This window comes from Drosophila rhopaloa, unplaced genomic scaffold (assembly GCF_018152115.1).
Source record: "Drosophila rhopaloa isolate 14029-0021.01 unplaced genomic scaffold, ASM1815211v1 contig_203, whole genome shotgun sequence".
In the NCBI taxonomy this organism is placed as follows: domain Eukaryota; kingdom Metazoa; phylum Arthropoda; class Insecta; order Diptera; family Drosophilidae; genus Drosophila; species Drosophila rhopaloa.
Window position 1 is genome coordinate 2,940,243 of NW_025335088.1, and position 16,606 is coordinate 2,956,848.

Consider the following 16,606-nt stretch of genomic DNA (forward strand, 5'->3'; position numbering starts at 1 on the left):
TTTATATTACGTTATAAAATTTATTTTGTGTATACAATATTTCAATGTGCCAGTTAGCCGGTCCAATTTGTTCTGCCTTCCCAAGCGCTGCTCTATTACCGCCAAGCCTCGGTAAGTGCCCGTCCCACCGTCGACGTCGGCGTCAGCGTCAGCGGCCGGCTGGAGTAAGCGTCAGTGGCCGGCCGAAGTATTGCAGACCTTGCAGTTCTCACCGTGCTCCAATTGCACCGTGAGCGGTCAGCGTTCCCGTGGCCGGCGGATGTCGCCGTGCTGAGTTTGCACGGGGTGCGGAAGGGGAGGGGAACGGTAGGTCGGTGCCCGGTCGGCGGATGTTGCTGTGCTGAGTTGGCACGGGGGTGCGGGGGGAGCGGTGTGTCGGTGCCTGGCCGGCGTATGTCGCAATGCTGAGGTGGCACGGGGTGCGGGGGGCGGTAGAGTCGGGCGGTTAGCCCTATACTGTTAACTCTTCCCCCTTCGAAAATCTGCGTCCCGCAGATCAGCAACTCTTCGCGGGGGCCGCACTGATGGTGTGCGCCTCCAGTTCGACGATGCTTCGATGCGTTGGGATGCCTTTGGTGGAGGTTATTTTTTTCCATACGACGTATAGCAGCAAGGCCACAATGAGGATCACCACTGCTTCTGTTAGGATTGAGAATAGAAAATTGTTAGATATTGTTGACAGCTTCCTTAAGTTCTGCAGGCTAAAATCATGAACATATTTTAGCGAAAGCTGGTATCCAGTGGCGGTTACTTTGCTTAGTACGGCCGGCATGGCCATCACATGCGTTGTCGAGTAGCTGCTGTAAGACATGTTCCCGATGTGGACGGTCTCGTTATCGTACTGGACTATAAACGATCCCAGCAGATGGCGTTTCCCCGAGTTTGTTACGACCGTTCCGTTGAAGTTGGTCAGGAACAAGGTACCGTCGTCGACCAACTCTACAATCTCCTGATCGCTTCTCAGGTGATCGCAGAGAGCGTGTCCTCCTTTTAGGAGCCTGGGAATACAGCTGGCCTCGTCCAGTTTCCTTAAGTTTTTTTCCTGGCACACAGTCGTATTTCCGATGGAGAGACAATTGCCCAATACTGCGTAGGTTTCCTGGGGGTCCATCGCCAGCTTGTTGTATTCCAGCGCCACTTGTTTGCCCTCCATAATCGTGGGGTAAAGAAGCATCAGCTTGTATTTAGTGTCCACGACTTTGGGTAGTGCCAGCACGTATAATAGGCAGGTTCCGTTAGTTAGGATAGATGGTTCCGCGAATTCCACGGCCTCCACCACATTTTGGTATGGTAGGCTGCTAGTTTCTGCCAGAAGGGTTTCCACTTCTTTGTGATCCAAAAGATTTGAGTTTACTACCGATGCCTTCGCCAGCTGACAGGCTCGAGTGATTTCATCGACCTGCTTCAGCAGTATCATTGCCTTCTGCAATAAAATTGTGGCCGAATGGACCTCTCCGTCAATGGAGTTCACTCTTGCCATCATAACGTCAAGCTTCTGCAGTGATTCGTGCGTGGAATCGAACAATCTCGTATTTATTTGTATCTGCTGGTTACTATTTTGCATTACATTGTCCTGAGACTGGAGGATGGTATTCCAGTCCGATGCGTCGGGCGGTCCGGCAACCCATTTCCAGGCTGACCCCAGCCAGTCTATGGACCGAGGTGCTCGGTGTGCCGACGTCATTCTTGTAATGCCATCGGTAGCAGTTTCCAGGTAGTGGCATATCAGCGCTGCAACTCTGGTGTCGGTGACCACTGATGTTTCTTCGGTGGTCTTGTCAATTGTATTTTGTATCCGTTTTAGGTCAATAATATGGGCGAGTTTGAATACTCCATTAACGCGCCATACCACACCCTGCTGAAGTGGGACTACCGGCGTATCATATTTGAAGATGTGAAGAGCAGTTGCGACTTGGATGATCGCCATACTTGGGAGAGAGACGTTACCCAATTTTTTATTTAATATTTAATCTTAGTGTAGTGTTTCGTGTTTCTGTTAATTGTTGTTAATTAATTATATTACTATACTATTTTTATTTATTTAATTTATTTTATTTTTTTTTTTTTTACTTTCTTTATACTCTTTGTATGTAATCTAATCTTTTTTTTTTTTAAATTTGTTGTTTTTATATTTTCTTATAGGAAAAATAGTTGTTTTTTTTGTCTTGTTAATAATTTTTTACTTATTGTTTTTCTTATTTAATACCCTTGGTTGTTATTTTAAAGAGTTCGTGAAACGTTTTCAGCGTAAGTTCTCAACTTTTTATGTGAGACTTATGGAAGATTTTTCCCGATCTAGTTTTGACCGTGACTCTACCATTATCTTCGATCTCCTCTGGTTTGAACCGATGCTTGTCTTTGCTCTTGATTTGTTTGTTAGAAACATAGACAGTATCTCCTTGATTATATTTTAACGGCTTAATTCTGTTTCTATTAAGCCTATCAGTTGACATTTTCTGCTTATGCAGGAGTAACCCTCTTATGTCTTCCTGCGTCTTGGTATTGGTATTGGTTATTATAAGAAGAATGGTTGGATTGGGGCCAAGAGTACTTCTGGCGGTAAGGCTGAGGGGATGAAAACTTACTAGAATAGGTGACATGATTCATTGAGGTAAGATTTTGCAACTCTAAACAGATTGCGTAGGCCTCTGGCAAGTTTTTTGGGCCGCGAATTACCAATAATTTAGAGAGGTCACCACTCAGGCCTCTGATGAAGACATCCAAGGCTCTGTCCCTATAAGTTTCGACCAGCGCACTAAGAATTCCAGGGCTTTGGTTACTGTTTTTAAGGCAACGTATTATCAGGGCAAAATGAGCATTTATTCCCGAGTAAAACGTTTCCACGCTCTTCGCCCCCTGAGTCATTTGACCCATCTGGTACTCTAGAGTGCGCAGGTCTCGCTTATCGGCGTAATGGAGCATTAGGACGCGTTTAATTTCAGGCCAATCGTCTTCTGCCACGTTGTATGACAGAAGGGTTGTCTCCGCGTTACCCCTAATCTTCTGCCTAAGGCTAACGACTATGGAGCGATAGAGAGGTCTTTCCTTGATTATCTCATAGTCTTTTAGAATGGTTTCGGCTCTACCCATCCAAGAGTCGTAGCCACCAGCTTCGCCCTCAAAGACCTGCAGCTCCTTCACACAATCCGGCAGCCTAGCAATTTCTTTTAGTTCGTACTCCGTACGGGCGGGAGTCAAAGGCTTCGGTTGGGGAACAACCTCGTTAACCTTTTCCTGAGCCTCCTCTAGGCTCACTACCTTATCACTAACTTTCTTTACATCGTTTTTAACGTCAGCCATCTGGCCAAGCAACACGGCCAGAGTAGCCTCAAATTTAGTCAAAGCTGCCTTCATTTCCTCCATACTAACGAATCGATTCAAACAAATGGGAGTCTTTTCAAATAGTTTTAAATAATTATGGGTAGAGTGACGGTTAAAAAATTTTTTTTTTAAATTTTTTATTATAAAATTCTATGCTGAGAACGCTTCACTTACCCGTGGTTCGTATTTATTCTTTATTCTTGTTATTGGTGTTATCTTCGTGTGTTCAGGACATGAGTATCAGGTCACTTACAACGTGCAGATTCTAAGGGTAAAAAGAATGACTTTAGTGTGATTCAGATATTTTTATTTTAGGGGACAGGCGGGAATTGAATTTTTACGTGTGTGTGTGTGTTTTTTATTTCTTGTTTCGTGAGATTTTTCCTCCTTATTTTTTTCAATTTTATCATCATATTTTTTCTTTTCAATTTTTTTTTTTCCTCGGTGAGTAGTTGTACATTTTTTTTGTAAATAAAAATTGTCGATTCCTTTTTTTTATCCGGCGCTAGGCGCGGTGGGCCGTATTATTCCGTTTTGGTTTATCACCTACTAAGGTACGGTTGCCACACAATCCACTAGGCAGCCCTTTCTGTGCTGGTAACACTGAGCGTATCTAGTGAATTACCCACACCACTTTACACGTTATATTATTTTTTATTATAAATCGGGCCGCTCGTAAACAAGTTACCGCAGCGGTTATCAAAATTTATATTTCTTTATGTTTGTAACACCTTATAACGCCCGTGAATTAAAACCACCGCGGCGGTTTGGTCACTTCTTTTGTTTCACGATAACCTTTTGCGCTCGTGAATAAGCCGGGAGGTCAGATCACAGCAGCGGGTCGGTCATATTTTTATCATTTTTTTGTTTATTTGGAATCAATTTTTATTATTCTCATTTTCACTTTTTTTTTTTTTTTTTTTATTCCACTTATTAGGAATTAAAATTTTTGTTAATTAATTTTTTTATATTCTTTTTTTTCCTTCACCTTTTTCATTTTATTTATTTTTTAGAAAAAAAAACTTTTTTTTTCACATGTACCTCTCATGGAAGGTTACTCTCACTTTTCTCACACACGCAACACACAATTCACTTCCCGCCTTACCTTGTCCTAGGGATCCTCGTCGCTTAATGGAGAGGTCCCTGCTCGGGCGCCAGTTAAGTCCTTCCCAAGGACTCCTATCCTTGTGAGGACTGACTTATACCTAGTCATTAGAATAAGGTTCCTTAATTGTCGGTCCCTCCCAAGTATGTGGCCAATTCCCTTCCAGATGAGTGAGAAGTCCAGAGGGTCTTTATATTACGTTATAAAATTTATTTTGTGTATACAATATTTCAATGTGCCAGTTAGCCGGTCCAATTTGTTCTGCCTTCCCAAGCGCTGCTCTATTACCGCCAAGCCTCGGTAAGTGCCCGTCCCACCGTCGACGTCGGCGTCAGCGTCAGCGGCCGGCTGGAGTAAGCGTCAGTGGCCGGCCGAAGTATTGCAGACCTTGCAGTTCTCACCGTGCTCCAATTGCACCGTGAGCGGTCAGCGTTCCCGTGGCCGGCGGATGTCGCCGTGCTGAGTTTGCACGGGGTGCGGAAGGGGAGGGGAACGGTAGGTCGGTGCCCGGTCGGCGGATGTTGCTGTGCTGAGTTGGCACGGGGTGCGGGGGGAGCGGTGTGTCGGTGCCTGGCCGGCGTATGTCGCAATGCTGAGGTGGCACGGGGTGCGGGGGGCGGTAGAGTCGGGCGGTTAGCCCTATACTGTTAACTTCTATGCTTGTAGTTATCTGAAAAATAAAACAATGATAGATTCTTAATGAGTACGAATGTCGCTATGGCATGAACCACCAAAAAAGTCGATTTTTTCACTAATTTTTCCACTTTGTCGAATTTTTAAAAATATTATAAATTTAAAATTTGTATTTTTTGTTGGTTCATGCGATAGCGATATATTTAAAGAATATTCATGCCGAATTTCAAGTAAATCGACTGATTAGAACTTGAGTTAGAGTGGCGACCACATCAAAATAAGTAGTTTCGAGAAAAACGCGTTTAAAGTTCCAGTCGTTCCCTCAACCGGTCTAGTTGCCACGTCACTAAAACGGCTATAGCTTTGAAAATAATTTGAGTTTTGAAAAATCCTTTTAGGGAGATATTTGTGAATATAAAAACTATCGAATTAGGAAAAAAAATTTTTTTCGATTTTCTCAAATTTCTAGACTAGAAGACCCCCTTAAGTGATAAAAGACCAATCCATATTTTTGAGCAAGACTTAAGTGAATTGAGACAAGGACAATTGTCAATTATGGAATATTTTAACTTGGTCAATAAAAAATTAACTTTCTTTATAAGCAAAACTAATTACATCTAAAGTAAACATAGCAATAATACACTGAGGGTATTCATATTCGGCCCTAGCAATCAAATTGCTGATATCCTAATTTTAGTGAACCCCCCAGACTTAACAAAGGCAATGGTAACTGCTCAAGAATTAGAATAAAAACATGAGGCAATTAGGCAATAAATATGGAAGCAAACTCCGGCAAGCCGAGGTTTATATACCTTTGCAACGACTACATTTCGATTTCTATGACTATATTACGAAAAGCAATGAAGCTATGTCGATTTTGATAAATAGAAAAACAGCAAAATACATTTTGTTCTCACAGAGTACATCCACCATCCGATAATAGCCTTTTGCATTTAGCACAACATTTAAAATGAGGACAACAGCGCTATAAATGATACTTGGTAACAGACTGCAAGTGACCTACGCGAACAACCAAATCGGACTAATATGTCTGCAGATTTTTGCCAGCCTGCAGAAAAAATAACAACAACTATTGCCCAATATTGTCTAAATGGTAGCAAATCAAGTTTATTAAACATAAATATGTATGTTTGATTTTTGTTTTAATATAATTTCATTTTATTTTTAATGTCAAGGATGGCAGATAGCCAATGTTTAAGCTTTCACTGGCAACTCAGAGTTGCACCGAAATTCTTTGATATAAGCAGTACTTAAAAAGGCGGAGTCGACGGCAGACAAGAGCCAAATGATGAAGATACAGAGGTCTATAACCGCGACAATGCAGTTAGTGGTCCGCAGGATGGCATAAGTCGCAGGATGACATAAGTCCGGATGTCCAGGTCCGGAGGTCCTGAATCCACAAACGAAGAACGAGGAAACAAAGACGCCCTAGAATCCTGCGTACAGGTGAGTCAATAAGGCCACGGAAAGTATACATTGTTCCAACCACCGCAAACCTATTAGACACCAACAATTCGGATCCAAGGACAGTTTCAGAGGCCCTGAAAAATGAATAGTGACATGGTCACTATGTAGGGTTTTTCTTCCTTAAGTTGATGTCAGAATTTACAGTTCAGCGTTGTTATCGATTTTGTTTACAGCTGCACGGAAAGCATCAGAGTTAGTTGTATAATTTCTGTACACACCTAGCCTTGAGGTACGTATGTTGTAGTAAGATGCTCAGATTAGGTGACTGTTCCAAGGAAAGCTTACACTCGATACGCATATGGCCGGAAGCTTGTTTGACTTGGCGGTTTGTCCATCTCCATCGGGCGCAGCAGAGTCAAAAATGTCAGAGTCGGCATGCGATAGGTCTTGCTCCATACTCTCCGCTTTAGCAGCCCAAATCGAAAAGCGATTGTTCCTGAATGTTGCTGAAGTGGATGTAGTGGCTGCCTGGATGTGGCCTGCCGTTTAGTTTTACGGAAAGGAGCTGAGTTACGCCTTTGCGTTTTCTGTTGACATTACGATCGTGTGCTTGAAAGAGGCATTTGGCAATTTGCTGTCAAAGTTGGGTAAATGATAGGCGCCATGATTGCTGTCCTAGTGTATGTAGGAGCACAGACCAAGATTGCTTAGACGTTAGAAATAGTGCCGGTTACACTGGTAGTGGTGTTGCTGCTGATTGTCTACATCACCATAGCATACTTGCGAATAAAGCAGATAATTCTTCAAGGTTGGCGCAGAGCTGGCAGCTCTGCACCAGCTACTTTTCTCATCTCCTCAGACTTATCGCACCCATTAATAGGTCGCGAAAGAGCAGATGATTTCTCCATTATATCAATTGGGTTTATACTTATGTTTAATGCATTTGATTTTCACTTCACATGATAAGAAGTCTATAAGGTAAGTTGGTGACAACTTCTCACTTGCGCACGCGGGCAGGGCGAGGGGCAAAACTCCTGTCAAATTAACTTTTTTTAAGAAGTAAGCAAACGATTTCTTTTTAAATTCTTAAATTTCAGGAGATGGGCAAACATGGGCATCTTTTATTTTTTCGAAAAAACGATTTTTAAGGGGTGCAGGTAAATATGATCAAAACTTAAAAGTCGAATATTTTCAAAAGTATTAATATTTTAAAAATTCTTAAAGATGGGCAAACGATTCTCTTGCGATTAAAAAAATAAATTCGAAAAAGTCAACTCTTATGTTTTTGAAAATGATCAAAAATTTTCGAAGATTCCATATTTTTAAAACTAAAGGTTAGCCAAAAAATTAAAAAGTGGGCAAACATGGGAAAACGTTTAAGGTATCAATTTTCGAAAATTCGATTTTAGTTGACCCAGCTTCTTTGAGCTTCTTTAACACTCCTGGGGCAGCAGCTTGTCGTCCTCATCCTCGACCACCTTCTGCGTCGCTGGAGACATCGGATGGGGTAATGAGCTGGGCTCCGTCGATCAGCTCAATAGAGCGATTCTTCAGGCAGGTGGTACACATGACATCCCTCTAAAAGGTCAGAGAGTCCTGATATTCTCCAGCTCTCGATTATCGGCCTCAGATCTTCTCTGTCTGCCCTCGGTGCTTAACAGGTAGCTTGACGAGAGCTATGATCGGTCAATCCTCTCCACTGATTACTTGTGGACGGGCACAATTAAAGCCTCAAAAGCTCTTTTACTCCTTTGCCAAGTAGACTGATGCTGACACTGGGTTCAACAACCTATCTAGCTGCTTGGTCTGGCTCCGGCGAATAGTCTGGTATTTCGCGTTGAGCCACGGTTTAACGTTTCCGGAAGCGATCTCTGTCCTTATGGACTTTTCGAGACACCACACGCTTCCCTCTTAACGTGTGCTCTGAGAATATCCAATTATATTACAAGTACGGTTGCAGCCATTCTTCATATGGTAAGTAAGAACACGATTGGCTGCTCCAATTAAAATTTTATTTAAGAAAACACTAAAGATTATCCAAAACAGCTTTGGTGGACACTTGGTGAGGGAAAACCGATTTATTCCACTTTATAGAATGTGTAAAATAAATAAAAAAAAATGGTAAGGAAAAACAAATCGTGGTTCAAAATTCGTTAAGACATGATTGATGAATTTTAAAATTATGAAGTGCTTAAACTTTTTTCAGTTCTTAAACCGTTATCTTAATTAAAAATAAGTTGAATTTTTTTAATATTAATATTAATTAATATTGCAATATTGTAATAAGTCTTAAGAACAAGTGCCTTATTTTTGCCACAAAGAACGGTCCATCTGTTTGATTAATAAATGATTTATTTTGTCATTTTGAAATAAATCATAGAACGGGAATTAAATTTTTTGGGAAATAGTCAATAGAACCAAATAAAAACGTTTTGTTTGTATAGGCATTAGAGTATTGAAAAAAAAAAACCGTAAATATTTGTTTGATTAACTAAAAATAAATAAGACCGAGGTCACTCATAACACAAAAACTCAGTATACTATTTCTTTACGTTTGACGACCTTTAACATTTGCTTTTAGAACTTCTAATTTTATTTGTAACGATTTCCGTATATAGTATATGTATAACTTTTTACATTTGGCCAACTTAATCATCAAAGCTAGATGAAAGCAAGAAGTTAGCTGCTAGTTCCTCATCCTTTTCACACGCGAAGTACGCCTGCAGTACAAGTGCCTCTGGGAATCCAAGTGCTTTTAGCTATAGTTAAAATATAATTATAATTTTTTTAACATTCTAATTTCGTTTATAATTACCCGTTCTATTGCATCTTGATCTTGTGGGTTTAGTCGAATGGTTGAGACTCCTGATGTTGTTTCTAAGTTTTCGTTTTCCTCTGCGTTGTCGCCTCTCTGCAACACACTCGTTCCTGCGGTTGATCTTTGTGCAGCGACTGCGCCTTCCAACTCTGACGAAAAGAGGCTTTCAATCTGTGCAGAAGTTGATTGTGTACGAGCAATTGAAGCTTGTGGTACTGTGTCAATGGATTCTGTTTCGTTTTCAATCGGTTGATTTAGCATATTAAGAAACGCATCCTGGTTCTCCGAAATAAGTTGCAAAAGAGCTGGGTTTGTCTGCCCAATCTATTTATGAAAAATAGTTACCTTATTCCTTGTTTTTTATTTATGTACTCACCTGCTGCAAAACTGCATGCAAAAGGTGAGGGTTTTGATATATTAAAGAGCGCATTTGAAGAAACTGTGGCTGACTACGTAAAAACTCAAAGGGATCTGAAACAAACATTAAACAAACAAAAGTTAATTGCTAACTATATTAAAAATCAAATTATATTAATATACCAAGACTAATTCATTTTTAATGATTTAAACAATTTAAAAAAAGTTTTTCTTCAAAAAAATGTAACAAACCCAATAAAAAATCAAGAATATAGGGTCGGAAACGTCTCCTTCACTGCGTTACAAACTTCTGACCAAAATTATTATAACCTCTGCAAGGGTATAATAAGATGTCGCTACCGCTCTTTAAGGTCGAGCTTCAGTCTAACAGCACTTGACAAACCATTTGTAGTTGACGTTGCAGCGTAGGGTCTAATACATAATACTTATGACAGCACCCGACAAACAATCTGTAGTTCCTGTTGCAGCGAAGGGTCTAATTCATAAAACTACAGAGAGGTGCTCAAGAGTCTGATCCGAACAGCGGTCAGATCAATTCATCTAATTAATTATATTTTCAATTAAACAGTGCAGCGAATCTGTAAAATACTTCTTCTTTTTTGTAACTATGGTTAATTTATAATTTGTTTAGAAATATATATAAAAAGATTTTGAGTGGACGGGTTTAACCTGGCACCGCACTGTTCATTTTGTCCGTGTGCTATCGCAGATCCTAAAAGATCGCATAAAATTAATATACTTTTATAATTGACTGCAACTTTCGAAATACATTTATACAATAATAAAGAAGTATTTATGTAACAACAAAAATTACTAAAATTTACTCTTACACTATTAAGCTATTTTGATGCTAGCTGTCAGACACATGTCTGTAACCTTGCCGTTTTTAACTGATTTTGGTTCAACTGATATTGATTTCCTATTCATGTGCTGCATCACTATTATTAACATTATATTTATATTCTGAATCATATCACAACATTAACAAAAAATCTTAGTCAATAAACCGAAAACCAAACAAATGTTATGTTATTTTAATAAATTAGAAAGGGAAAGATGCAAGTGTTTCCGCTAACGAACTAGTTTTATGAAATGAGACTTAACATATTTTGAATATAATACATAACACCTAATTGAACTTTCTCAAATCTGGTCACACTTTGCGCAACTAATTCTAAAGAATTTGAAAGCCTTTTATAAGCGAACCAATTTGGATTCGCAGGTAGCAGTTCGAAAAAGGTTTCTCGCGTTCAAATTAAAGAGCGCGATAAGACTATTCAGTCATTTCAATGCTTTTGATGAATTATTAAGGGATTTTTCAGCTGAAGGTACAAGATTGGAAGAGATGAATAAGTTTCGCATGTGTTGCTGACTTCGCCCACATCCTATGACGGAGTGACTACTGCAATAGCAGTCCTGACTAAAGAAATTTAGCATTTTTAAAAAATAGATTGCTAGACCACAATTAAATATTAATAATGACACTAGTTTAGAGACCTGAAGGTAAATGTTCCGAATAATAACAACCATTTTTAAAATAAATCGAAGAGACACATAAAAAAGAATTTATTATACAAAATTAATAACGAAAACAAGAAAGGAAAGCTAACTTTGGCTCCGCCCGGGCGAAGTTGATATATTCTGTAAATTATATTGGTTGGCCAATACTTTAAAAACGCCAAAGTTATGGCATTTCCGATCGTTCAGTTATATGTCAGCTATATGATATAGTTGCCCGATCCGGCTCGTTCCAACTTATATACTACCTGCAATAGAAAGACTACTCGGAAATGTCTCCTTCACTGCGTTGCAAACTTTTGACTGAAAATATAATACCCTCTGCAAGGGTATAAAAATAAACAACTTTAAATCGCAACGTCACAACACGGTTTTCCATTTATGTTTAAAACAAACAAATCAAAAATTGTGGGTTAATTCTTGACTGATAATCTTATAAACGATGCATCATAGTTTTTGAATAGTGTGGAACTACAGATCGTTATTTTCAAAAAAGGATAATTTAACTATGCTACCAAACGAGGCAATGTGCAGCTTATCAATAGACACGATGCAACACTAAAGGATTTCTTATACTGCTAAGACGGCCGGAAACTTGATCTTGTAAAACGTTTACAAGATGCGGAGTTGTCGATTGAATTAAACAAAATTAACATGTGTTTTTTTCCAAAACCTGAGGTACCTGTTGTACGACAACATAATTATTATAGAATTTCAAGCACATAAAGTAAACGTAAAACATACAAATATTTATCGATTATGGCATGAGAGGTTTGGACATATTTGTAAGGTTACGATAAGTCTTCTTAAGTTCAGAAAGAAATTACTTATCTATTCACAGTGCATTACACAACTCAATCGTTCAATTTTTAATTAGATAAAAGCTTTTAATGTGAAGCTGTGTTAACTTTAAATTATCTAGTTAACAGAATTCCAAGTAGAAAGAGAAACGACACCATACGAAATGTTGCACAATTAAATTTAAAACAAGAGAGAACGCTATAGTCGGGTGCCCCGACTATCAGATATATATAAACACCATAAAACTGCATTTTTACTTTTCCGAAATATTTAAATTTTTAAAATCGTATATAAGCGATTGTGGGCGTTAAAGGGGGCGTGGCACCTTTTTGAAACAAACTTGCGCTGCGTAGGAACTCCTAGAATCTGCATGCAAAATGCCAATCTTCTAGCTTTTATAGTTTCCGAGATCTCAGCGTTCATACGGACAGACAGACGGACATGGCTATATCGACTCGGCTAGTGACCCTGATCAAGAATGTATATACTTTATTGGGTCGGAAACGCTTCCTTCTAGCTGTTACATACTTTTGCACGAATACAATATACCCTTTTACTCTACGAGTAACGGGTATAACAATCAAAAGTATTTGGTTACACTGTATACCTGCACAATACAAATAAAAATTTAATGATAAATCATACAAGAGCCTTTTTTTGAATTATGATTTTAATTCTAGAACTGATAAAAATGATTTTGAAATTGTTTGATCATTGTTACTTTCATTTAGAAACGTTCAGTTAAATTCCTGAACGAAAGAAAAGAAGGGGAGAGTACGGAATGTAGGAAACTTAAATAATTTTGTAAAATTAGATCTTATAAGAATCCAATTATAGCCGATAACATTAAGTGCACGGATGAGGATATCAAAGTTGACCAAAAAAAAAGCGACTGACTATCAAGTAAGCCACATTTATCTTATCATGAGGAACATAAACATAATAATTTTAAGTAAACTGATATTATATGCTGAATCGTTTTGGGAAGATGCTGTAAAAGCCCGTGTTATAAAAACAAAAATGTTTTTGATAAGTAATAAGTTATAAACAAAGCAAGATTGGTTAAGCAAGGAATTATCAGGTCCATTATGATAAAACTTTTGCTCCTGTAGTTCAAATTTCAAGGTTTCGATTCATACTATCATTATCCATTCTATATAATTTACAAATTCATCAAGGTAAAGTTGTGAGAAAGTTTGTAAATTAAATAAAGCAATTTGCGGGCTCCAACATCGGCCGGATCTAATAACTTCAGTAAATATAGTATTTATAATAGCTCTCTGAGTTAAAACAATTTTTAAAGAGGAAACAAAAACATAAAATGAATTTCTAAAAGGAATACCACATATGAAAATATATTAGTTGGCTAGATCCCGATTGGGTGGAAACGCAATTGAAAGAAAAAGTGAAACTGTCTATTTATTTAATGTTTAGTTCTAAGCTACATTAGTCTATTCGAAGCCGCAAGGTGGTTTAAATCCCTGTTCAATAGTGTAAATATCATAAAAGAAATACCTATTAACATAAATGAAAAAAATCAAGACTCTATCAGTATTGTCAATAATCCCTAGTCATAAAAGATCCAAACATATTGATATTGATAGAGTAATGTTATTTGCATTGAGTAATTAACTTCAGATAACCAAATGGCGGTTTGTTGAGTGTATTTGTCAATATTTAAAGACCACATTGTAAAGCCCAAAAAGCACACTAGCCACGTTATTACTAAACAAGAAAGGAGGTAAAGTTTATATACCCTTGCAGTTGTTACAAATCTACCATATTTCGATTTCTACGAAACTTTTGACTGAAATTATAATACCCTCTGGAAGGGTATAAAAAGGATATTTAAGGTTGTTATTTATAATGCAACGCAGTGAAGGAGAAATTTCCGACCCTATAAAGTATATATATTTTTGATCAGGCTATTTTCTTGAAACTATCCCAAAAGTTGTATTTCTATTGCAGGTAGTATATAAGTCGGAACAAGCCGGATCGGACGACTATATCATATAGCTCCCATAGTAAAATCAAAAAATTAAAAAAAAATAAAAATGAAAAAAATTTTATTTTTTTTTATTTATAAATATATTCCTTTCAGATATAGTAAATATTTAAATTTAATTTTTCATTTGTAGTAAAAATTCTTGAACCTGGATACTATTTAACCATGAACTTATCTACATATAAATCTTTGTTCTTATACCCTTGCAGAGGGTATTATAATTTTGGTCAGAAGTTTGTAACGCAGTGAAGGAGACGCTTCCGACCCCATAAAGTATATATATTCTTGATCACGATCAATAGAGGATTCGATATAGCCATGTCCGTCTGTCCGTCTGTTTCAATACCGTTTGCGAGCTCAGTTTAAAAGCTAGCGATCTGAAACTTTCACAGTCGTCCTAAAACATGTGTACGCAGATCAAGTTTGAAAACCGCCCCAATCGGATGTCTATATCCTATAGCTCCCATAGGAACAATCGGATATAACTTGCAAGAATGGAAGATATTTCGCGCAGTGTAAAAGCTATTAACATAAATCTTTCCAAATCTTATATTTTTATGGATACCTTAATCAGGGTAAAAGCGCTTGGCGATCGGACGTCTATATCCTATAGCTCCTATAGGAACAATAGGGTGAAATCGGTTAAAATTTAATGATTTTTAGGATATTTCGCACAGTATATAAGCAATTGACATGAATCTTTCCAAATCGTATTTTTTTATGCATAATTTGATTAGGGTAAAAGCGCGTGACGATCGAACGTCTATATCCTATACAATATACCTTACTCCTTTCGCTACTTTTCCATTTCTAGCAATTTCGGCGAAGTCTGCAAGGGTATTAAAACTTCGGCTTGCCGAAGTTAGCTTCCGTCCTCGTTATTTTTAAAATTGTACCGTTTCTTTCTATGTTTAAATAACTTTACATTTGGATCTACAAATCAAAATGTAAGGGATTGCTGTTTACCATCTGGATGGATCTTAAAATACCTGAAAGACGGGACACAAGAGGGTCTCCCTGAAAATACTTTTTCTAGTCTTCTACGAGTTAGCTCTGGCGTTCCACAAGGGAGACAACCTGGTCTGCTACTTCTTTACTTTATTTATTATTGACTTTCGCGTAATTATAACTCATCATCGTGCACTTTTGTACTGAGATGATGTTACATTGGGAGCTCTTTGGGTAACATTTGAGATGTTTTCTCGTATGTACTGCAAATTACACATTACTGGTTTTTTGTCGAAGTAAAACTAATCAATGGATAAGAAACTTGACCAAGTTTATCTGGATCAGCGAAGGTAAGGGCTTTCTGTTTCCAAATGTCACCAACGGCTACTATATTGACGACGAACAGATATATAGCAAAAACAAGATATTGGTGTATGTATGTATTTAGAAGAGTATGTTTACCTGAACTTAATTCTGCTGGACGATCGGCATGTGGTGCAGAAACATTTTGTGGTCCGGAAGCGATTACACTAGCATTTGATGATTCATCGGCGACATTAAAGATAGTCTCTTCTTCTGCTGGTATGCCATTAATGAGATACTCAACGGCTCTTTCTGGGTTATTATAGCTGGCGGCCATCGCTCGCTCTACCTGTTCCCGTGGGTAACCCATTTCCACCATTGAGAGAACGGTTTGGTTGTATTCGTCACCCATAAGTAAGTTAGATTCAGCGCGCGATTGTAAAGATGCATTCGCTAACTCGCCAATTAAGTCATTACCAGATATATTTATTGAACTTGTCGTTTCACTTGGTACAACTGATGGCAACTCTTCCGTAGTCGTAGTACGAGAAGTGTTAGTAGTGTTGACTTTTTCGGGAGCTAAGGGATCCTTTGAACAGTTGGTGCTTGTCAATTTGTCAGTTTCTTTTGAGCGATTTAAATTGGTCTTTGAACTGGATGAGTCGCGTGTCAACATTACTACTATAAACTTTTTTTCATCAACATTGTATGATCCAACAGTACGGTCGTCCGTTAATATGACGCCAGCATAAATAAGCTTTTGCTTTTCGGCAACATACTCCGCACCGCGCTCGTCGTATATTTTCTTTTTAAGTTCCAAAACCTTTTAAAAATACTCTCTTTCTATTATGCCGTCACAAAAAATTTTTATGCACAAATATGTAATTTTTTACTTATGTATATGTGCATCTATACATATTTTAATAACACGTACCGTTTTTTCCGGTGCAAACTCAATGGTAAAAGTTTGCTGCTGAAGATTTTTTACTGTGATAATCATGGTGTGTTTTAGATTAAAAACAAACTTAATTATATGTTCATATGCATATGTAAACTTTTTAATTGGGTTTTTATTGAGTACGCGCAAAAATGATTTGTCATCAGAGTGACCGCACTTGGACTAACGAAATATACTTAGCCTAAAAATATACTGAAATTCATCTAGTACTTCTAAAAAGCCTTTTTACAGTGCTCCGTGTTTCCTATGAATAACTCTCCACACTACCTTTAGTAGTTTCCTGTGCAGTAAGATCTATACAACCACTAAAGCCTAGTACTAAGATCGACGATAACTGTCCGCCAGTCATGAGAGAAAGCGAGAGGCAAACAGCTGGCGTACACTTTTCGT

The 16,606-nt window shown here is 38.1% G+C and overlaps 1 protein-coding gene across 1 annotated transcript; it reads right to left on the reverse strand.

The window, feature by feature from the left end:
* Window positions 1-9,057: 9,057 nt before the first annotated feature.
* Window positions 9,058-16,381, reverse strand: LOC108044333 (UV excision repair protein RAD23 homolog A). The gene is made up of 5 exons (XM_017123324.2): window positions 16,193-16,381; window positions 15,418-16,081; window positions 9,682-9,776; window positions 9,303-9,629; window positions 9,058-9,246 (listed from the first exon to the last, which is right to left on the reverse strand). The coding sequence occupies exons 1-5, from the start codon at window positions 16,256-16,258 to the stop codon at window positions 9,136-9,138; spliced, it is 1,263 nt and encodes a 420-aa protein (XP_016978813.1). The 5' UTR covers window positions 16,259-16,381; the 3' UTR covers window positions 9,058-9,135.
* Window positions 16,382-16,606: the final 225 nt, after the last annotated feature.